This window comes from Dinoponera quadriceps, unplaced genomic scaffold (assembly GCF_001313825.1).
Source record: "Dinoponera quadriceps isolate SergipeBrazil2010 unplaced genomic scaffold, ASM131382v1 scaffold566, whole genome shotgun sequence".
NCBI classification, from domain to species: Eukaryota; Metazoa; Arthropoda; class Insecta; order Hymenoptera; family Formicidae; genus Dinoponera; species Dinoponera quadriceps.
In genome coordinates, this window is record NW_014555972.1 from 3,524,024 (window position 1) to 3,548,506 (window position 24,483).

Here is a 24,483-nt window from a genome sequence, read left to right on the forward strand (position 1 = left end):
AAGAGAGAAAAAGAAAGAGGACGCACGCGCGAAATGAACCAGCCTTCGGACTGCATCACCTTCGAAAGGGTCCTCGCTTCCTGCCAATTGTGTTTTAGATATCTTCCGGTCTCACGCTTCGCATAACTTCTCTCTCGTCGGCCGGATCATTCTCGTCTCCTTCCTCCTCACCCCGCTTCGTCCTTCCCTCCTTCTTCTTCTACTCTTCCTCCTTCGTTTTAAGCTCAATTCGATTCTGTTGCTCTTAACGATCGTGGCGCACGCTCCACCTTTCATCCTTGTTCAGCTTGAACTGCGCTGCTCATCACGCGTCCGCGCCGTTATTCCGTACCTGTAAATAAATATTTTTCCCATTAGCTGCAATTAATGATCATAAATACTTTTATAAATAACCGCTCTCGTATGCATCTTATATCCTACTATAATTGCTTCGAGGCATCTATTTGCGTGGCTGTCTCGCTCGGAAAGATGAACTTGCAACAATAGACATGTTATGTCGCTCGAGGCCGGGCTTTAGTCCTGCGACATGGTAAATTCTGTCTTACTTTTTCTCGTTAATGTCCTCGTTATTACTTTTCCCTTCGTCGTCGCATCGTCGCGTAAATATTCAAAAATTGCGCGGAATTTCATACTTTCGCTCCAAAGGTTGCGTCGAGGAACGCGCTAGGAATTCCCGCCTGATCGTGGGGGACTCCGGGACACATTTAAATTCATAACCTCCTAAAATGTATTAAGGAAAAATATTTGCAATGATGCGAATCATTCGCGTCCGAACACGAGAAAAATCTTCAATAAATGTGAGAGATGAAAGATTGTGATGATGCGATTGTGAAAATCCGATAACACTCATCGCAGCATAAATTTCCCGCGTCGAAATTGCTCGAATATTGTTTGCCATTTGTTACAGTAAGAAGACAATGCTTCATCATTTATCTCCGACAAATCTCTCGCGATTTTGATCCGCGCGCTTTTAATTTTTGCGAAACTTCAAGTGGACAACTGTGCATATCGCCATAACATATCTGCTTTCGATTTCTATATCTGGTATATTTTATTTGCAAAGATTTGAATTTATACATTACATTTTTTCTGTTTGTACTCGCAGAATGAAAACAGGATATAGGGGTTGACACGATCGATGTCGGCGCGGGAAACGGGAAGTCACGCGTGAATTATCTTAAATTTATATTAAAAGCTTCGTTTCCCGATGCGAGAAGCCGCGGAAAATGCGTTTACGTGCGGAGGGTGCGATGTGTCAATTTTCGGGCAATTTCGCAGCAATTTCCTGATCCCTTTCCGTGGGTTCTACGAAGAAAGAGGGGGAAAGACCGACTCGCGCGAGGGAGCCGGAACATGTCTAAGAATCTGAACATTTTCATATCGCTTGTACAGATGGAAGAAATATTCCGAAAATAAAATTCAGGATTATATTATATCGATACTGGTCGCAAGAAAAAGTTAATATTGATTATACTGATTAGTTTTTTATTCACGAAACTGACCATATTAATATAATTTTACACTGACACCTTTTTACCTGTAAGGTAAGGTTTTTTACCTGTAAGTAAATAGATAATTTGTTTGTTTGAAGTAAATTACGACTACGGTATTTTACATATATATATAATTTTTATTAATATATACACACGTATGTAAAACAAGTAACATAAATTTTTAGTTTTATAACGGATAATAGAGAAGAGAACTGAAATAACTTTCGCGAACACGAATTTCGATGTTTTCTGTGTAAAATGTAGAAAAATTTCTCTCTTGCTTCTGGTCGTGATAAAATTTATACAAAATATATTTTTCTCTCCTTTGATATATTTGTATCACTAACGTTTCCGTTCTTGCCGTTTTATCGCGACATAAGTGAAAAGTTTCATGTGGAACGAAGCGGAGCGTTAATCGCGCTCTCCAACGATCCTTACACGCGATGCGACTCTCATTAATCCGCATGCCACGTAGCGTGTTTTTTTGAGACATGTCCTGGCTGTTGCGGCATGAGGAACCGGAAGCGGTTGTCTGGACATACACGGCCACGTATCGGGAAAAGACGGTTCATTGTCACCTGTATGTGACGACCGTTGAAATATCGTGCGTGATACATAATATTAGCTTCATGAAATGAAGACACCGATTTACTTCTGCATTTTTTTATATTATATCGATAGCTGTTAAAAATGATTAAGAAATATATATATTAGCAGATGAAAAGAAAAAGATGTGACCAGCGGAAATTTATTTACATAATTGCTAACCTCTTCGTTGCAAAATGTATTTCCGAATAAATCGATTCAACGATCGGTTATAATAGTATTTTTATTATTATTATCGATTATTATCGATGTATCTCTCATGTGAAGACAACGTCGAGAAGTTGAGAATTCACTCACGTACGAACGAACGTACGGTAGGGTTACATGATACGTTACGTTTACACTTATAGTGGATGACATTTATCGCATGGTACACGTGTATGGCAGTCGTACAGACGTAATGCAATGTAATGTAAGGTCCGGGAGAATTCTGCGGCGTTTACATTACGTCTGTGCTAGCGTTATGCGCGACTGTCGCTCAACAAATGTCAGACGTAAATCTATTATTGCACTTGAAATCGCAAGGCAAGGTTCACGTTGTCGGGAGGATAACCGCTTTTACATGAGATTAATATAATTTCGATGTAATTTTTAAATCCGCAATCGCATTATCGGGAGAGAATTACGACGGAAAGTGGTCGCTTAAGTTCTTCGTGCAATTTAATGGGATTTCCATCGACCGTGATTCCGCGCTCTTCTTCGAAAAATTTCGCGTCGCGCTTTCGCCAAAATAATTATTCTTCGCGAAATTACTTCTATTCCGTACGACTATATTCGTGCAGAGTCGGGATGCGATTGCATCGCGTCACCGTGCTCGGGACGAGAATGTCGTCGGGGATGAATTCTTGTTAGGAAACTATGTGGTAGTATGTGGCACGTTAGAAATGGCGGTGCATTCGTTGCGACCGATTCTGATTCTGATAATGGCATTGCAGGTACAACGATGAGCTATAGAGGTCTGATGAGAGAGAGAGGAAGAGAAGGCGGTAATTTAAAGGTGGCATCGATCGTCAGCTCGCTGCAAACGTAAAACCTAAACCGTGCCCGTCATTTCTTCAGTTTTAACGACTTAATCGTCAATAGAACGTCACTTGAAAGAATAAATATACGATTGTATGCAGTAATTTAATATTATTGAATCGAATGTCGGTCGTGTCGTGTTTCTCTCGTGGATAAGGAGACGTTAACGTTTCATTGTTATAATGTCATGTTACGAATATTACTAATTTCTTCTTTTTGCGATGCGTACACGAAGTAACCGTGTGCGAGCTTTTCAACGTATTTATGCCGGCGCCAGTATTCATTTAAACGTCCATAGTCTCTCTGTCTTTCTCTCTTTATTTTCTCCCTTTGTACTTTGATATTTAAAACAAAGGGACGGTTTATCTGCGACCTGCCTTCTGTCACTTAGATAACGTGCGATTCGTCCTTGCAAAATTTAATATCAACGTTTCCGAATTAAACTAGCACGCGTATTCTTTAATACGCACCGAATTGCGCAAGTTAAAGTTGCTTTTTCATCATGTCAAGAACTACGACTGTGTATTACACCGAGCATAAGTTCTTACGATTCCTTAAAAAAAAAAAAAAAAAAGAAGGAAAACAAGGAAAGGAAAAAAAGAAGAACATTTGATATCTTTGATTTTCTCTATACGGTCTATTTCTTTGGTAGAAGATACTTCGCGAAGTTACAAGGAGATCGGAGCGACTTCGAGATGATGTCGCGCCGTTGTGACGAATGCGAGCATACGCGGCCGAGACAATTGACTTTTCGACGGTGCCAGGTGCGCGGACTTGGAATTCGATCGCCCAGCAGGTGAGCCGGCACGCTCGCGTGCTGCTCTCCGTGATCTCGCGTGCGCGTATTAAAGCGGCCGTCGTACTATCGATTCGTTAGGGGAGGTTCAGTGACCATCGAACAACTCGGACTCCTTCCTTCCAGGCCCCGTTGTGTGAGTGTATTGTATGCCGTCGATATACTGTGTTATATACCGCTGGAGGCTTAACTTCCACCGCGCCAACGTCGGCATACAAACGTCGCTATTAACAATGGTAGCGACGTATGAAAAAAAAAGAGAGAGAGAGAGAGAGAGAGACATATGGAAAAAAAGGAGAGAGAAGGACGAACGGCAACGGGGTCATTGACCTATATTCGAGTCGCGCGTTCACCGATAAATGTGATGGACCGATATCGGATTTTATTTGGCTGACAAGGGTAGTACGCGCTTGTCTCGATGATAGATGAGAACAGATGACGAGAAGCAGGTAGCTAAACATGGGATGAAGACGTGTGTCGTCGCGACGTTAATTGGTAATCTCGTAGGATTGTACTTTTTCCGATCGCATTACCCGTCAATAAGATGTCTGAAATGATGGATCAGTCAGTCTGGTTTGATCTTTGAATTAAAATCTGATTTTATCGCGTCTAATGGGAAACCATTATTCATCGATCGAGTATCATCGTCGTCGTTACCTGACGTCCTTTGACGCTAATTTGTGCGTTTCATCCCAGAAGGCAGAAAATCAAGTTGAATTTTTTTGATTGATACAATACAATTGTAGAAGCAAAAATGAGTATTAGATACCGATAAAAAGTACGTAGGAATATTGTTAGAACAGTGGATAGATATCTCGAGGATCGAAGCGTTATATCGACGCGACAATCGTGCATACACACGACGAGACGGCCGGACTTGCAAACGCGTGCAATATCGTCGTCACGAGGGATAAAACTACTCTTAAAAATGTATTACGATCGATCAACCTTAGGAATTGCGGATTGGGCGGCGTGTAGTCGTCGACCGTTGGACATATAATATTCAGTAGTCTCGTCTGTTTTATGAGTGCATTCCCGTTTGCGTTTTGAATTCGGCGTAGGTTTAGGGTTCTTCGCCGTGATACGTAAAACGCGGTCCTCGTTCAAAATTGATCATCTGCTTCTCGGTTTACGACTTTTGCGCGGTATACATCAGCCGAGCGAGTAAAAAGAGGTAGAGAAGGATATTCCGATTTTTTACCGAGATCAGCCGAGCTCAGTGCCTCATAGGTTCGGATGTTTTACGTGCTTCGCGTATTTCGAGCGCTTAAAAATCGCGGTTTTAAGGTGGAAATTAGCGAGGGAGATCGGCAGATTTATTTTACGCGCAAACGAAAGAGAGAGAAAAAGCGAATCGTTTTGTTCCTCGACATCGTCGCGTAAAGCTCGCGAAGCTATCGATTTTATTCGGTGGCACCTGGAGGTCGGGCGGAGGAAAAAAAGAGGAACGGACGCGTGAGTATTCGTAGTGTAGACGATATGATTTCGCAAGAAACGTCTGCTCCTACGAGAGAACTTCGACGGCGAAGAGAAAGAGAGCATAATAAAGTTTATTATGCCGGGCCGGCGGCAGGTTCTCTTGGAGAAACGTAGGAGAGACGCGGAGGAGGAGAACGAAGACAGACGGACACAGAGAAAGCAGTTTCACTGTGCGTCGGCTGGAATTTTAAGCACTGCGTTGGCGGACATGGACAAACACCGAAAGTATCAGTACGTCGGTTCATTAAGTTCTTGAAAACTTGAGTTATTTTATTACCGATCCTCGCACCGACGGCGAATTATTTGTGTGTTCTCGTCAGCAACATAACATGTTATTATCATTAACGCACTTTCTGTGCGTCTTTATTTAATTTTACGAGATACGGTTTATATCTATTGTCTTGGAACGAAAGAGGTAATAAGAGTAATAGAAGGAGCAGTAAAAAGAAAAAAAATATAGCACCAACAATTGTACTCATTTATTATTAAATATAAAATCGAGCATTGTGCTATATTTTTTTTAGACCAAAGAAAGATCTTGAAACTGTATCGATAAGATAAAAGCGTAGAATTGTGTGTCGTATTTTCTTAAGTCGAATCAGTGGACATGTTAATCGAATCAGTGAAACTGTATTCACTTATTTTATAGTGAAAACTCTTTCATTTAGCTCTTTTGTCCAATAAGTACTTCGTAACTATTGATTTTGGCTCTTCAGTGATAATACACTGTGACATTGCACTTTAGAGAGGAAGTGAGAAAGTGCGCATCTGGAATTGTTAATAAGAAGTATGAACAAGGCACGCGTATATCTTAATGAGAGAAATCTTATTATATCTCTCTTAATATGAAATTAATATATGGCGTGTGTGCCGCCCGGGTACACAGGCACATACGTACCCACGTAGGCACCGCGAGTGTTCGCGGAGGAAGTTAGAAAAGCGCTTAGCAGAATTCCCTATGCGTCATTGCTCGCGCGCCGCGCACACGAGAAGCGAATTCTAAAGGTACACGTAAACTGCGAAACGATTAAGCATGACTAATCGCACAGGGAAGGAACGATGCGCGCGAAGGCTATAAGCGGCGATATCGAGATAGTCGGCTCCTCGACAGCGCGGGGTGCAATGCCTCCTGCAGCTAATCGCTCTTACAAGGACCCGTGTAATTACGAGACAGCGATCGTTAATTACAAGCGCGAAACCAGATTAACGACCTCAAGGGAACTTTTCCGACATGTATCGTCGGGCGTCGCCCGCGTGACTTTATTACTATTTTAATTCGCCTCTTACTAACGCCCGGATCTTTTATATATCGCTCAAGCTGATAGGGATTATTTCACGGATAAGAGACATAAAATCGGATAAAACGGAGAATAATTCTCACACGCTTTTTTACGTTAATTAATCGCATTAAAGCGACCGGATAATCGCCCCTTTCTGATGTCAGTCCGACACGTACAGTGATCAAACGTTGAAAAATATCTTCGATGATTTTCACGAAGTCGAATATTAATTTTTCGTGATGTATCGCGATCGATGATATCAGATTGTGCGCGAATAAATTTAGATGTCATTCGCCAATGCAGTTATATAACAATGCAAATATCAATAGGTATATAAGATACAATTATAAAAAAAATTTGTTAACATATATATATCAAATCTTACATCATAAAATACATATCACTGCTAATCTTGGGAAGCCATCATTTTGTCGCATAACGCATCGTTGCATAAGAATACTGCCCGAAATATTCTCCTTGGTCTCTTTGGTCTTCATAAAATTTATGTTACGGAATAAGCGCGTCTCAGGTCTCAAGACAGACCGGAGACGACGTGTTGTTTCCGAACAGAAGCCATATACACCATATGCTTGCGGTTTGTCGCGCATGGAAACGCACACGCGCCCGTCTGCTTACGCATACGCATGCATGTTTGAAATATGAGCGGCACTCGCGAAGCTTCAGTTGTGCTCGTCGATTATCCGGACGTAATATCGATTACTCGAGCGTAAACTCGTCTAGTTTCCTTGTCAAAGAACTTCCTCCTCATGAACAACATGGCGAAATTGCAGCTTATCAAATTTGCATATTTAATGTTCATTTTTGTATTTATTTTTTCCGGGTTTGAAATTTTTTTTACTTGAAAAATCTCTTAAATAGCTACAGTTTATTTATTTTATTTCAGATATATTCTCCTTTTTATCACAATAATTTTGATTTTGTAATGGATAATCAAAGGAGTTAAATGAATATTACAATTTCAATTTCAACTTGCTGCAATTCGCGAAATTTTCATTCAACAACGAAGCGGTTCTATTCCAAGAGATAGATACGTCTGCCGCGCACGTAGCAGTGAGGTATCGTTTTAAGGTCAATCGCGACTCCCGTTAACAGAAATTACGCTCGATGAATCGACAGCGATATTTCCACACGTGCATATAATTTAACATCGGCATATTCATAAGAAGATTCTCCAGCGGTGCAATAACTGTGTCGGATGATCGCGTGCAACGCGAAAAATAACGGAAGTAAACTACGACACGTGGAAACATCTATAGATATAAACAGTCGAATGCAAATTTCGTCGCGATGCCGCGGGTGGAAAGAAAGGAGCGCTGTGAAATCACGCTAGGGTGTAATTATTTTTGCGAGTCCGACTGCGCGATACTTCGCCGAAACAGAAACCGCAAGGTACGAGTTGCGATCGCGTGACGCGATCCGCGCGTGTTTGCGTAATTTATTCGCGCGCCGGTATTCCGATATACATTTCGCGCAACGGTCCGTCGAGATGCGCCTTCGAAGAGGTCGACGTTACACCGTGATTGCACAATTTCCTCAAGGTCGCTCGTTGTCAAGCGGAGGAAAGAAGCGCGCCGGCAACAACCCCGTCCGGAGACGGTTCTCCCCTCCCCCGAGATCGGCAGATGGACAAACGGAAACGACTTTTTACCTCGGCACTTGGTGCCGACTGGTGCGTGAGTGCATAAAGGGTGTCCTATTTTTATAGTTAGCCGCTTCCTTTCACGGAGACTGTTTATGAGCGCGCTTCTAATAATTTGGCCTATTGCGTTATTCTCTCTCTCTCTCTCTCTCTCTCTTTATATATATATATCTGTGTTACTTTCTATATCTCTTTGATTTGGATGGAGAGATTAACTTATATTTATCAATTATATATAAAATCACATTCATTATTCGTGATAGTTTCTGTTGTTGTAATTTTTTTCGAGAGATTTCATAATTCATCCAAAAATACATATAATTTAATCATTAGGAAAGATATAGAAAATATTTGTTGTTCTTAGACAGACAATTTAGTTCGATCCGAGAACACTCTTCAATTCATAGTTGTTACTCAGAGACACCCCATGCATTAAGTATTAACCGCAATGATTATTATCGTTTCGATCTCGCGTCTTCGGCTTACTGAAAGACCGGATCATCGAGTCAATTATTGTCCAGATCGATTTCACGGTGATTGCAACGAATCATCTTTATACAGAGCGCTCCCGAAGCAACGATACAAAATTTTCATACACACTTTTCAATTATATCGAGAAATATGCTGTTTCTCAACTTTTTCTCAGTTCAGCTTGCTGTCGATGCGTTCGAGTTTGAGTTATATTTTGAATTATAAAGTTTCAGCTCTCAAACGGAACTTTTCGCGAATCAACGAAATCTTCTTTTCCGCTTCAAGTAATTTATACTTTAAGCAATTACCAATTAGCCACTTACGCTCTGAATACTTCAGGAAATTTGTAATTTCGAGTAGATGGTACTTCAACAGAGTCGCGATAATTAAGTTATTCGATAACTAGGAATTTTTGCACAGGGTTTAAAGTCGTTACTTTTATAATAATAATAATAATAATAATAATAATAATAATAATAAATTGCTTTATTGCTTTATATTATAGTTGGACATGTAATTTTATTCAATAATATATTGACAATTTTTTTTTGGTGACCCGTCATTGAAGAAAGAAACGAAAAGAAAATTAAAATTGTGCCTAACTACAAAAGAATTAGCTTTGAAGTTTTGTAAAACACTCTACAAATTTATCGAACAGTCCAATAATTTCGGACTCACTCAACGAAGATTGAGAAATAACGGACTTACGATGCTTTCCGATTCAATTTTCCGCCGATATTTCGGAAACACCCGGTATGAGCTTTATAGAACGTATTCACGAGCATTTATTGGCGACGTGTGTGGAATGCGTGCATACGTGCGTACGTCCTCATGGGCGGCGATAATAATGCGATGAGAACTATCCCACGCACCGCGGATACGCACTAGGAGCAGCGCCATCGGGCGTTTTCTAGCTCGCGGCTCCACTTTTCCACTCCGGTTTTCATCCTTTTTCACTCATTCCTATGCTCGGCACGCAGCCGCGAGCAGAGTGCGCAGCCCGCTCGTATGGGTTGATACGCGGTGGCTGTCGTAAGGAGCTGTTATTACGGCAGGTTCGATGCCATGGGAAGATCATGATGACGAGAGCGCCTCTTCCTTCTGACCGTCGTCGGTCCCGACATTCCCGCGAGCAAACATCCGCTTCGTTCGACCTTTCCTTGTAGCTTTTTGCCTCGGTGTCTCTCAGAATGAGAGAGAAAGAAAGAGAGACGAGGAATTTTCATGAGCACCTTCCGATTAGGCTCTCACTAGCGTGTAACCATTCCTCCTAGTTGAAGTAATTGGCCGTTATTAACCGAAATTATCTCCTCTTCAAACTAGTTAATTGTTTATCCGTTAATTTTTCCTCATTGTTATTGCGCGCACGAGAGACATGATTGGCGCGCGCATCTCGCGAGTGTCAATCGCGTTGAGAACGCTCTTCAAGGTAGATATGAGTGTATTTAGGAATCGTGTTGGTGAGACGAAGAATTCCTTCTCATCCGATCGCGATTTTTCACACTTCGTTAGATCTTAATTGACAATAATTCGACACTGGCGACTTGTTGAAAAAATCCATACGGAATCCCACGGTTGTTCCTGAGGATTTGCGCAAAATCCAGGTCCTAGTTAACAATTCATGTGGAATTCTATATGAATTTTCACACACCATGTGGATTCCTGTACGAATTTTTAATATCTTATATAGATTCACACGAGTTCCGTTGGATTTCCGTGGGAATTCGCTATTTTCAACGAAGTTCGTATTAACACCAAAATCGCGTGCCGAACGTCTTTCTATTCATGGACGAATTGAGAAAATATGTTTTTCCGCGAAAGAGATATATTTTTTTCCAATTCCCCGCGCTGGTTTCGTCCGCCATTCTGGTACCGACGCCGACGAGTTTGAAGTGCGCGCGAAGTACCGTTCTCCACGCGAACGAAGTAGCCAGTGGAGGTACTTTCCGGCTGTAGAAGTCGGCGACGAGTGCATGCGAAACAGGATGAAGAGAGAGGCGCGACAGAGGGTCGGCACCCTCGTGCAGCACCCTATGCCAGTATTCCCGACAGCACCACTCCACGGCTTTCACCCTCGAGAGAAAGTTGCACGCCGGCTTCTAGCTCACACCGCCGCGAACGAATTGATTCTCGAACGCTGCTCATATTTCGAACATCGATGCTCTTCTATCCGACGTGCGATAAATCGTTGACTGAATATATTCGCACGCTAATTTCATATATTTTTCCAATAGTTTACGGATAACAGGGCTAGAATTTCGCGCGCTCAAGAGTGTCAAAACGGCCAGTATTATTACTTATAAAGATACCTAATGTACACTAGTGGACACACGCTATAAAATATTTCTTTTTAGTATTTGCAATACACTTTACATTCGACAGACAATAGTTCTACGATTCGTAGATTATAGAACGAATGCGAAATACCATATCGACCGCCCATGAAGCCGTGCCAAATAAGATCCGCGTCGGCACACCGCATTGTCCATTGTTGTGTTTCCAAGGATCATTGCTGCTCAGTTCGGTGTTCCCAAAGAAACGCGGCGAGTGATTGTTGGAAATTTTCCCAACCGTTTCCCGATTACGTTTCGCGTTTTCTAACGGCGGCACGTTATTTAAACTGTTCGCGGAGCACGAACGACGACGGTTTTCTCTGTACGTTCTGTAATCCTGCCATCTGTGTAATTATGGCCACGAATCTAGGTGAACTGGCTGGAGTTTATTATTCCATAACGCGTGAGAAGATTTCCTCGGGTTTGCAGGTACGAGAGTTGTTGACGAATAAATTGAATTTATAGTTTCGAGAGGAAATAGTTTCGGGAACAAGGACAAGTATATGTGCCATCCGACTTTCTCAGATCGCGAGTGAAAGAAAATTATCTCGGGTAAATCTGCGACTTACACTGAACTTTCGTTTAGCGAATGTTCCGTTTGTGTGTAGCATAGAAACAAAGTAGAAGATCTACGAGGAAAGTACTCTCTTTTTGAGTTTACTAGTGTATTTGTGCCGCGGAAGGACAATTAACACAATTATATACAAATGATTGAATATAAATCTTATAATCACGTCGACTCATCAGCCTATCAGGCAAATAGATTATGTTTTTTTTAAGTCTAATTTCAAATGACTGTGAGACACGTGTAATAGCGCTGTGATAACGCCTCTTCTTTCTTATCGTTTCGACGATAAAGATTAAAAAATATTGCAGCGCGATCCGTTTCCACGAGATAGTTGCATTCACGAGCCAGTTAAATGCCTCATCGGAACTGCAACGCGCCAGTATATGAGCGGAGCGAGCGCGAGGGCGGACAAAGTCAAATTAATAGAATGTTATATAAAAAAAAAGTGCGTAGATAAGCGAGCGAGGGACGATCCGGTCGCTTTAATGAGGATGTACGCGTATTATGACAGCGTAGGTCGCACGTCGCGTTTCTAATCGCGACGTGGGGTATGTTAGCGACATTAATGGTAACGGCAGCGCGGATGTAATAATGTTGACGTGCACGCGCGCGACGACGGTATGACACGCGAGAGTAGGCCAAGGATCTTCGTAGAGGCTGACCATCAGTACGGATCTATCGAAGACGTTCGATAGCCTCGTTGAGATGCGACGAATGCGACAAAAAAATTCATTACGCGCCGTATCACATTCGCGAGGGTTTCGATTTCATGCGCCACGCTCGTTTGTCGCGAAAGCCTGACGAGCATCGTTTGAACGCGCCAAATCTCTCGCAAGGAGCACTTTGCGAGTCGCGAACAATGTTGCACGGTGTCCCACGAGCAACACGTTGATTACAATAGTAGATTTTCACATCGTGCATTTAAATTAAATCGTTCACAGGCTTATCGAGATACACACGTTCGTTTTTCCGTTAGATTACAGTGTAGCTATTAAAGCCGTTTTCAAAGTGAGGCCCTGGATAGACAGGTGTGCATAAATTTGACAGCTACTTAACTAGTCGATGCACAAAAATTGTATCCTTTGTGATTATATATTTTCATAAGGCATTCATTTATCACATAGAATGACGAAGTAGAAACGCAAAAGAAACGTGATATTAATTACCAAAATATAGTCCAAACAATATGTAAAATGAAAATCATGTAATATGAAAATCTGAGGGTAAATTTGTAAATTTGTCGCTGTATAAATATAACAAGAAATTTACATCATACTGAATGTAAATTTAATGAATAATTCAACACAGTATATTTGCTACATAACATAATTTAAAAAATTGTCATGTTCGCGCCGGAGTCTCCGGGGTTCTCGGCGAGAATTTTAATTTGTATAAAAAGTTCATAATCTTTTCCTTTTTCTTGTTTATTTATATTAATATTGGCATATCTTGCACAATTTTATTATTTTTTTGCATATTTTTGTTTTTTTACTGAGGTTACAGGTTAAACTTGGAAAAATATTTATTTAATTTTCGCTCGAAGGTCGTCCCAAACTTCAACCATATCTGTACATAGTAATTCCAATGTGAGCTCGCGGAGAAAGAGGTAAGCGTGCAAAAACGGCGGCGATCGATAACAGACATCTGATATTAGGCCAAGTGCCTCTCGAGTAGTCTCACGTACTTATCGAAGAGCGCACGATGTTCGACTTTCTTAACGGTGATATGATGAAATCGATGATTCTTCGATGGCCTTGCGTCTTTCTCATGACAGCAAACGAATGTGAGAGATCGATAAAGGCGTACAATTAGTATCATATGAAAAACCGGGGGATAAAAAAAGATGAAAAGAGGTCACGAAAGAGAGGAGCGACGTAAATTGCGATCGATTGTTTCACGTTGCAAAAGATACAGGGACACGGGATACGTCACGTTTGATCCGCAGTTATTTGGATGTTTATGTTCTTTTGCGCCGTGTTGCGTGAAGCTGTCAAAGAGAGAAACATATTGGACAAGCTGTATAGGATGAAGGACATTCTGCAGCGGCGTGTCGCTTTTAACAGACGACCCTTTGTGATATTGTACACTGTCCGAAATATCGCCGTCAGCATCTCTGGATCCAATCTAGTTCGTTCGCTGTGAATGCCTGACACCCGGGACGAGGATGACAAACGGGCGGCGAACGGGCCATGTGTGTACTACGTTCTAAACCACACGCTTTGAAATTTAATGAATTATGGCTCGCGGTTACCGTGCCACCGATTTGCACGCACGGTCCGATACCTGAAAAATGTTTACGTCCGAATCCTCGGAATAAGAGGTACTTAGAGCACAGGCTTCCGTGTCCTCGCTATGGCTTGTTGATGACATTAGAAGCGAGAAATCGCATGCTAATAAGGAGTCGACTTTCTATAATCTCCTTTTTACGCGAATTTTACTTTAATGTCGGTATAATCACGCGTCCAGACGCGTCGATCGCGCGGACGGACGAGTCTCATTAATTTCCGCAAGATTCGAAAGATGCGCTCGACTTTATTCGCCTCGATTTGGCCACTGCACTTTCTACCGAAGCAACGGTAAGCGTGTCCTATTCTCCCGGACCCATTTCCCCCATTCCATTTTTGCGACGTGTCCACCTGCAGCGTTTACGACTGTTTCGCGAATAGTCACGGTACGTTTACGCTTACGTTAGGCGAATCCGACGATCAGCGGTTCGGATTACCGCGGGTATCTCCCGTCGTATGTCTTTCGGAGTGGCGTCTCACCGCGCACATGTAGCACGCGATGCACGCCGCCGATTTCTCGTTTTAGGTTCGCGGGGAAACGCGCGAGTCTCGCGATAGACAAATAGAACAGTTACGGTTATCTCGAGACGCGCGATAAGGTGCATCTTTCCATAATGGCGGAATCGCTAACTCGATAATCGTATCCGACCTGCCAGAGCAGAACTTTGGTTAATAATGCACGGCGCTCACTGATTCGGTCGAAAGGAGACTCGAGCATTTGGAGTGTTTATTGAATTGTTGTTTGAGGATATTGGAAAAACGAGAGAGAGAGAGGTAGAGAGAGAGAGAGAGAAGATGCTAAAAGATGATTAGAGAAATTAAAACTCTTTAGTTCTGTTCGCCAACGCGACGAGGAAACATTCGTGATTTCTCGCTTCGGCGATCGAATAACGTTCCTTATCATTTCTAAGATGTCAAATGTTATCGGTATGATGACGATACTTTTTTGTAACTTTGAGAAGGATTTACTCGCGTCATAGAAATATGCGGACGAGACCTTGAGTCATTCGTGAAAATAAACGCGCGTTCACCCTGAATATGTGTGAGACACAGCGGTAGATTCCGGTTTTGAAACCGATATCTGAAATATTTAATCGAACGTTAAATAATTTTAGAACATATGGTAGCTTCCAATCAAATCTTCGCTCGAGGATAATGCATATATCGGATGACCTATAAAAGATGATAGTATAGTTTCGCGGTTTTAGGGCACGTTCTCTATAAAGATTCTATTTTTATCCGGTGCTATTTTTGTCGCAATTTCGCGTGAAATTTAACGGCTTGATTGCAATTTCGTGGCAATTTTGAGGTAACTTGGAGGCATTTGATTTATCCTCACGTGAAGCAGTCGAGTCTCAATAATAACCCGATGTAATACACAATGATGTAATCTAACCGAAATTTAGACACAATTATGTAAGCCAAGCGTCCGATATTAGACGACGGTGTATTTACTCTGCAGGTCTGATTTCACATAGAAGACGGCGGAGAGGGGCAGGACATCTTTACGGACTGCCCCATATACCGAGGATATTTTTATCGATGAGTCGTTTACATACGACGCCAAAGACAGATTTGACTCTTGGACCAACGCGTTGTCTAGGAAAACACGGAGAGTAACGTATCTTCGAGTACGACGTCGTAAACAAGCCGCGTCGTGATCTTTCTGTCTCTCGAAACAGTGGCAAATTAATCGCCTTACAAAATGTAATTACCCATTAATAACGTGCTAAAGCTTCGGTAACGAGTGCAGAGACGAATTCTAAGGAAACGTGGCAATAATTGAATAGCACGAGCACATATCACGGGTGTTATCGAAAAATCACATTTTAAATTCTGCTATATTACATTCTCATTCAGGCACACTGTAATTAACAGTATCACTTTCTTATTAAAACTTCAAATTAGCCGATATATCGTATTTAATCGCGTCACCGTTCCTTTGTAATGGAAACCATTATCTGTTTATCGGCACTGAACAAATGTATTGGGCAATCGACATCGTTGCATCATGCGCAGCATCCGGATTTCCATTAGCGCCACGCCCGTTATTATCAGCCGTAGAATTTTACAGGTCGTCGATAACAGCATTCAGTGACCGACCTAGATGTGAAGTCACGTTTTGCGAGTATCGTTAATAAGTCGTTACGAATTCGTAGTGTTGTACATACGAGTCGACGACATCAATCCCCGCCCTGACGTCGATTACGAGCTGTTACGAGATTCTACGGCCGACGATCGCCGGACGATTAGCAAATTGATACGCGCCCTGCACTCTCGCGTTTCTCCTCAGCGGCGTTTCGTTCCGTAGCTGCATAGGCGAGTTGTGAACGAGACGCCGACTCAGCGAGTTTCTTTCACGAAGGAAGAAAGAAAGAGCCGGTTGAGCCTCAAGCGGAGAAGAAGAGGACGAAGAAGAAGACGACGACGAAGAGGAGAGAAAAAACGAGTAGTACGAAGCTAAACAGAAACGATCCGCAAGGCCGACGAAGCTCCGCTCTTCTTCTCTCGTGCCACCTCGCTGTGCCAGCTCTTTCGAGATGTTCCTCCGCTCGTGGTATAGCTTCTACTCCTAATAGATTACCTGTTTTCGGCTGGACACTCGTTCCTAGAAGTTTATGCAAAACGGGAGCCTGTAAATGAGTTTCGACTCACGGTCCGATATTCGAACGATGATTCATCCCGGTGAGAAAAATCATTTCGGACGAAATTACGATTCGGAAATTTTGACTGGCGATTGTCACACGGTTTTTGACATCGCCAAATGATATTTGTCGCGTCAAAGGCAAAAGGTGACATAATAGTTTGCTTTCGGACGAATTTTACATTTTTTGCGGACACCGAGTGAATTTTAATAAAATGTATGTTAATTGAACTTCAGCCAAATTTTAATCAAATTGTGCTCTCTTGAAACTCGTCTTTGCGCACAACAAATCACGGGAACCTTGAAACGTTTCTAGTGGGTGTATAATAGGTCAATGCGAGGAGAATATTTTTGAACAGCTCGATCGATCGGCGAATAGACGAATAATGCATGAGTATCAGTGGGAGTATTTTGGCGCGGCATGGTTATAAAGTTTTTTTTTTAAACAAGATCGTAGGCGGATAAAGAGGAAATATACGAAACACTAGATGGTGGCGTTTCGCTGTATTCGAGGTCGTGATCGATCTGTCTTGTCCGCTCGTGATGTTATTTTCGTACCCTTCAATCAAGAAGCAAAATCCTCCGCTAGTTTTTCATTATTTAAAGTCGTTGATTCGCGCGTCCGAAATGATACGCTGTCCCATATCGTAGCGAACTAATCAAGGCTATTTACGTGAGAATTTCAACATTACGAGAATCTACGACAAGTGTTTGAGATCACGTTCGCGTACTCGGAGTATTCGCGCGACCTCGACTTACCGCATTCATGGTAGTTAAGGTATGTGCCTCGCGTGACTTATCCAAGGTCGAAGGATGGCTTCGGCAATCGAATGGTGCGTCGTGCTCTTCTCCGTATTTTGTGTCAAATCTTTTTCGCCCGTCCTCAGCTGAACTCACTTCTTGATAGGCAATTTTCGTGAACGCGTAACACGCGAGAATCCGCAGCTGTCATTGTGATACGTAAAGATATTACTTTTTTATACGGATTTTTTATTTTATGATCATGCGTAATTTAATAATAAGATGAAATTGAATTGGGATATAATAAACGAGGAGACCCGTGTGTGAATTTCTACCGAAAACCCTTAGTAACAGTGATTCGCACCGCGAGCTGGTATTTTTAATTCGTGAGCCACGACGTTTCTCTTAAGTGCCGCGCGAGCACGTGTGATTCCCGCTGATCTTTCTGGCCCTGAAGGAGCTAAAGGTCATGCGTGCTGACGTTTTCAGTTTGGTCGATACGTGTGCATCCACAGGTGCACCTTAACGAGCGACTTCCGATTCGCGACGTTCATAATCTTACAACCTGCGCGTTTCGCGTCTCCTTCGCGATTTATAGCGACTTTTCTTGCTGTCATTGAGAAATTTGAATCCGCGTGAGGATGAATCGCGCAATTTTGCGCCACGAGAAAAACTCGTTAAACTTCGTTTCCTTACGAAAGCATTTGCCTGCGCTTGCAAAGAAATCCGGGTGGAGGGGGGAAGGGGGTAGAGCGAAATATAAATATAATAGAAAAACATATGTAATTTTGTGAAACTAAAAAACAAATGATTAAATACATATATATTAAATTGAACCGTTATTGAGCCGTTATTACTCTTCCTTTTATCTCTATTTGTTTTCTGTTACAGAATCCGACGTTTGACCGCTGAAATTGAAGAGAATACATGACGAGATAATGTCGAGTATTCATCAAAATATTTTCTCGCGAAGGCATCCCGTGCACGAAATGCGTTATCCATGATTCCACGCGATCGGTCAAATTCGCAAAGATCGACGGTGAATAGATATTCACGCGAGAATAATGCAGCGTATCACGAAGACTCGTAAAACAGAACGGTCTGTCTTATAAATGGCCGGCAAAGTGCCGCGTGTACGTCCGCCGTTCAGAATCGAAGATCGCTTCTCCGATCGGCGATGTTCGCGATGTTCATCAACGAGCAGGACACGGAGCTACGCGAGAGCTGTTAGAAAAAGTACCGTGGAGTAGTCTTACGGGCTATTATGACGGACTATTTGGACCCGCACTTCGTTCGGGCTCTCTGCCGTGATCCAGAAAGACGAACCCTCCAGGTGAGCAAACAGCGGGCTATTAATTCACTGTCAATCAATGTGCTTCGCATTTAACGGGAACATTCGCCTTTCAGTTATATTCGAAACGTCTGACTATCCCCGGTAGAGTTTGTTACACGGAGAATCAAGGGAAAAATTAACGAGAAAGACGATCGAGAGAGATCCGCGATTTGAATACACATCTTACTATCGTTAAATAAATAATGTTGCTTTCGCGTTTTTTTTTTTCCATATTCTCAAGTTATAACACGCGGGAGAAATAGCTTGTATCGTAGATGGAAAAAATTATATTTATAAATAGAATTTGTCAAATTGTTAATAACGTTCTAGCGAAATTTCTGCTGATATATCGGGCGATATATCGACCGCATCTTGAAATCCCTTTCCGGAAAGAACAGAAACGAACGGAGACGTGTCCGCGGATTTCGCAAATAATTTACGGGCGTGCGATCCATTCATTTGGTGTTTGTATAATGGACGTGCTATGAGAGACTGTGTGTGCGCAAAAGTTAGTGTGGCGCGCGACTATCCGAACTCTGTAAACACGTACACTCACAACGGTGAAAAGGTTAAAGGGCACCGTCGGCATCTTGAGGCAATGCTATCTGAACTTTCGAAACTGGTAATCTTCTGTTACTTTTATGTAATCGACGTAACGTCCTTTACGTAAATCTTCCGTAGAACATTAACACTATTTCGTGCGAATCGGAGTGAGGGGGGAAGGGGGGAAGAATTGCGGATATTTCGTGATATCGATCTTTTCGTAGACCGGTAATCCGAGAAACGCATCAACCCTGTGTGAAGGCGTATCTCCTCGCAGAAACGCATGCATCGTAGATCATGTAGATCGATAATGGTCTTAGAAAGTATAACAGCGATATTGTTTGTACCGCCGGATCGTGAACATCTCGGGTAGATGTGTGACTGGTATACAAAAGGACGAAACATTTCTATTACTTACGAAGTCGGACTCCTGAGAACGTTTTCCATTTTCCGATTTACGCGAGAGCGTAAGTACCCTTGGTAGCGTGCACTGCGCTGCCCGAATGGCAAATTAATTCACATTTTCACGGATTATTTCCACGAGAGATCGGTCTCCCCACGGGATCCTTCGGTCCTGATACGTGGACACGGAAATCCGATTGGATTTTGTACGAACCGCGCTGCAAGTTAACGCATGTGTTTATCTTTATAGTTAACTGACATATTGTTTATCCAAATTTTGCTTCCGTGATATTTATTTTTTCTACGACTACGCCACAACGTCGGGTCTCGAGGGACGTTCAACGGATAATTGGTTTGTTGGGGATCGGTTTCTGTTAACGTTTATTATTTTTCACGTGAGGTTCTTTAAATAAATACAGAGTGCGTGGAAGGATGTTAATTAAAAGTAAAATTAAAAATAAAATTGGAAGTGCCTGTCGCGGACAAATGTTCGTCATCCGATATAACATTTTTCCAAGTCTCTCCGCTGTGAAAAGATCGGGGTCCGTTTTATTGGAATGCGGAAATCAACGATCTGTCGTGCTTACGTCGCGTGTATCACGACGCACACGATGCCGCGCGATACACTTTCGGCTTCCTAGCGAGTTTCGACAGCGTGTTACGCCACTGTTAATGATCCGAGGAGATTCCTCGCTGTTATGTTCTTTATCGCTGGCGGTTCACTTGACATAATCGTAATCTTTATACGTAATCCTTTCGTATTATTCGAAAACGAGAGATTTGTCCATAAAAAATTTATTTGTCCACTCTGGAAAAAAGTTATGCTCATAACGGTCATTGTCTGTCTTCTTGAGTTTGTTATAAATTATAACATTAATATTAATAATATACATTAATATGCATTAATAATAACATTAATATTTTGCGACAACCGTATCTAATTAAATGATATCTGCAGTGTTTTCTTCGTGTTTCAATTCCCCGCGTTCCATATCGCTTGTCCGCCAACGATAACGGTTATTATTCAAATAGCACTTTATCGCTCCGTACTCTTGTGTAGAGTGAACTTAGTGAAAATTTACAGTCTCGGGGACGCGCGCGTCACGCCAAGAAAAAGTAACGTGTGTTGTGTAGATAAGATTTAGCGTCTTGCGTCAGTCTGCGCAATATCATTTTCCTGAGATGTTAGCACACATAATTCTCGGACTGGAAAAAACAGAAAAACGCGTAATCGTCGAAATTGAGTCAGGACGCATCGTCATTGCAGCGATAATGATTCCGATTCGCGAGCGAGCGAGCAAGAGAGAGAGCCGCTCCCGCGTGGATCCTCTTTAAAATCTCACGAGCCACACGAGCTCCGCGCGCTTCATACGATCTATACGCGAAGGTCGTCCGGTGTTCGCTCCACTTTTCGTGCGAAAAAGGAAGAAAAGAGCCCGGAGATCGCGAGCTGGCAAAGTCGAGCGTACGCGCGCACCCTTCTTCAGCGCGCGAAAGCGTTGCAGACCGAACGGCGTCGTCGTCTTCGGCGATATTTAGCGCGCTGTACGCCGGCGTATATTCATAATCTCGTGTTTACCGTGCGAACGCACACACGACGCTCTTCACGTTTTCACTCTTCAAGGCGCTTCCTCCCATAATAAACGTGGAAAAAACGCGATGTACACTCGTTTGCAAAACGGCTCGAGCACTTTCTTCCTGAGGAAGTTGGGAACGTATCAAATGATCACGAGACTGTGAGCCATTACCACAGGCTTGCGTAGCAAACGGTTATGACAGGAGTCGAAGTAACAGTACACGGTGTAAATATCAGCCCTATATATATGTTGTACTCTTACCTGATAGATAAGAGTACAATAAATATACCCGCATTATTCTTGAATGCTCCGTTGCAATTGTGACGTCTCGTATAGGATGAAGCGATAACTATTGTATCTTATCCTTAAGAATATCTTAGAAAGATAAAAATATTTTATTAACGGCTGCTAAGTAAAGATGAAAAAGGATTACATATGCAGAAAATATTCGAAGTGGTAACTACTGGTATCAGTGTAATTTCTGCTAGATAATTTCTCTCCTACACTGTTAACCATGTTAGTATTTCGAATTTCGAGGTACTGTCGCATAATAACTCGAAATACTAAGCACTAACCTCGAAATGTCTCTCTTACGTTACGTAAGATTTTTATTTTAACATGTACCTCTCCAACTTGGACGATACATGGTTAACAGTCATATTTCGAAGGTATTCAAGGTGGTTAATTAGCCACTTACTCCTGTCATAACCGATTACCGTGCAAGTTTATGAGTAGTGGCTCTCGCAATCTTGACGGTTTGACGCGCTCCTAACGTCATCAGAAATATTCGAATTCGTTTCGCAAGCGAGTGTACATCCGAGACGAGATGAGATCGCCGTCCGTGCGCGAGAAGCAATTACTCGGACAAAAATCAAATCTGCATTACTGGAAAACGCTCCTCGCCGGCGGCACATATCTCCCGCGTCTCGGTGCGCACGTGGAGCTCGGAACGACTGCTGCAGCTGCATATTATTCGTTACGTTCGTAATCGCGGCGGAGAAATGTAATTATCGCGGAGAGCGGGACATTTTCGGAATTGCCCGGGCGAAATTAGTGTCGCGGCACGCGTTCGCCGTGACCGCGGTCGTCCAGCTTGCGCTATGACGTTCGTCTGGTATAACGTTGATTGCGGTCGGCCGGCTCGTAAACAGCCCAGACGAAACGGCGCCGGCGAGACGGTCCCTGAGAGAGCTGGAAACGTTGCCACGCGCGCGCGCGCTCGTAGTCCGCCGGGATACGTGGATAGCGGGGATGTTCGATCGACGATCTAGCGTGAAATTGTGCTACGGACGCGTCGCGACGCACCACCACGGGCGCGTCCGCCCACGTAAGGGGGAGAGACTCGCAGATAATTAGATTTGCGCGATAATTTAGTAAGCGATCAAAGTTGCCGCGTGTGAACACGAGCGTTACTGCGGATTCGATGTACAGGGTGTCGCTTCGGCTGCCCAACTTCTCGCAAGAGCGAGTCTTGGTTGAAGTGCAGGATAAAACATTTCTAGGGAGCGTTTTATCGATTAAAGATGTTCGAAATTGTTTTGGGCACGCGGGGAAAATATTTTAGTAAGAATTACTACTAGTTTCTGGAATATACCGGAATTATTATTGAAATATGATTATGGAATATTATTATAGAAATATGTGTAATTATTTATCAACGAAGGAGATTTATTCCGAATCGCATTTATATTACTTAGATGATGTTAAATCGTAAACAAAAATTCAAGGCAAAACGTTCGTTCATAGGTAGAGCGAATGAAATTGAAGAGGAACATTCTCTGCTATTTCGCAAATTTCGTAACAGTTATTATAAAATTAATTAAACGGTGCCAGCGAATGTGCGTGGGAAGCGGTAGGACGTGCTCTGGTCTACAGAGGTTTCATCCGAGATACCTTGAATCTGTTAATCTGATTTCCCGGCAACCACAGGCGGTTTATGATGCTGGCAGTGTGCAGTTAGTAGCACACGGGTGTCAGACCCGGTATATATGTTATTTACATTGATATTGAGGAGGAACTGTTTGGGATGAAGCCACTTAATTTATTATTGTTTACGCTCCATCATTACGTTATTACATATTCATATTAAGTGTGTGCGTTTGTTTACGCGATATTTTCAACTCGGAATAATTCGAGAATACGTCGAACGCGGAAGTTGCAACGTAAAGTCACGGTATCGCTCTAGGTTGTGCGGAACACGTAGCGGATAGAAATAGCGTCTCGGCGTACGGTACACGCACTGTTTATTTGTTCGCGGGCATTTACAGATCAATAACGACGATTAACAAACCGAATGATTCGTTCGTTGCCACACGACGGAATAGAATTACATCGACCGCAATGATTTTACGCCGGTGGACAAAAAAAAGAGGGAAGTTCCTCGAGTTTTTTCTCCCAGCCTATGCGCTATCGCTCTATCTTACCGCGGTTGTTCTTCATAATCGGTAAGCTGGGAGCGCGCATTTCACGTGTAACGCTCGCGATACCTTGCAAAATGCGGGCATGAAGCGCTGTATGAATCGATCATATTCTTTCTTTAATTACTTCAAAGCGTTTGCACCTTCAAATAGGTCGTATTCTGTTATAACGAACGTTCTCGCTGTTTTCTCCGGCTCAATTCGCGTCACATCATCTAGCAGTTCCTCGGCCGACGATTTCTGTTACACCGCCCTACATCAATAAGCGCGATCGCACCGCATGGTAACGAGGTAGATTAGGTCCGTACGTACGGTGTTGCACACAGGGACGATTGCTTTAGCTCGCGGCCCAATCGCGACGGCAATTTGCTGCAAGTGAGCAAACTGAAGCCGCGATTTCGTGACGGCTGCGCTGAATACGCACGATGTTCTAATTAGGAAACACGCGCGCGCAATCCTTTCCGATCTCGCGCTCACATCAGTCATTTCCCGCCCTGTTTCAGGACCTGCAGATCATATATTATGGCCTCCTGGGTCTGGAGGCGCTGCGCCCATGCAGAGATTCCATTCTCCGTGGACTTTGCAAGATCGTGCGTTACGAGCGGCACCATGCGAACCATGTTCTCTACTAGTGAGTACCTCCTGGCATGAATTTATTCTCCGCGTTTGTTGCGGAAGGTGTATTTGTACAGGGCTATCTTGGGAATCGCGTGCATTCTCTCCGCGAGCCGCGAATGCCAAAAGTCGAAAAGAACGACGGCGCTTTCAATCTCAATTTCAGGAGGGTGGCGATAGTTTTTAAGTTACGGAGTCTTGGGGAAGCAGAGAACTTCCG

At 42.8% G+C, this 24,483-nt stretch overlaps 1 protein-coding gene across 2 annotated transcripts in view; it reads left to right on the plus strand.

Moving 5' to 3' along the window:
* LOC106746305 (rap guanine nucleotide exchange factor 2-like) overlaps positions 1-24,483 on the plus strand; it is a 127,570-nt gene that overhangs the window by 10,556 nt on the left and 92,531 nt on the right. For both annotated transcript variants that reach the window (XM_014622779.1, XM_014622782.1), the window contains exons 2-3: positions 18,268-18,709; positions 24,152-24,279. In XM_014622779.1, the coding sequence (XP_014478265.1) occupies positions 18,641-18,709; positions 24,152-24,279 (197 nt within the window). In that variant the 5' untranslated portion in view covers positions 18,268-18,640. The remainder of the gene's footprint in view (positions 1-18,267; positions 18,710-24,151; positions 24,280-24,483) is intronic.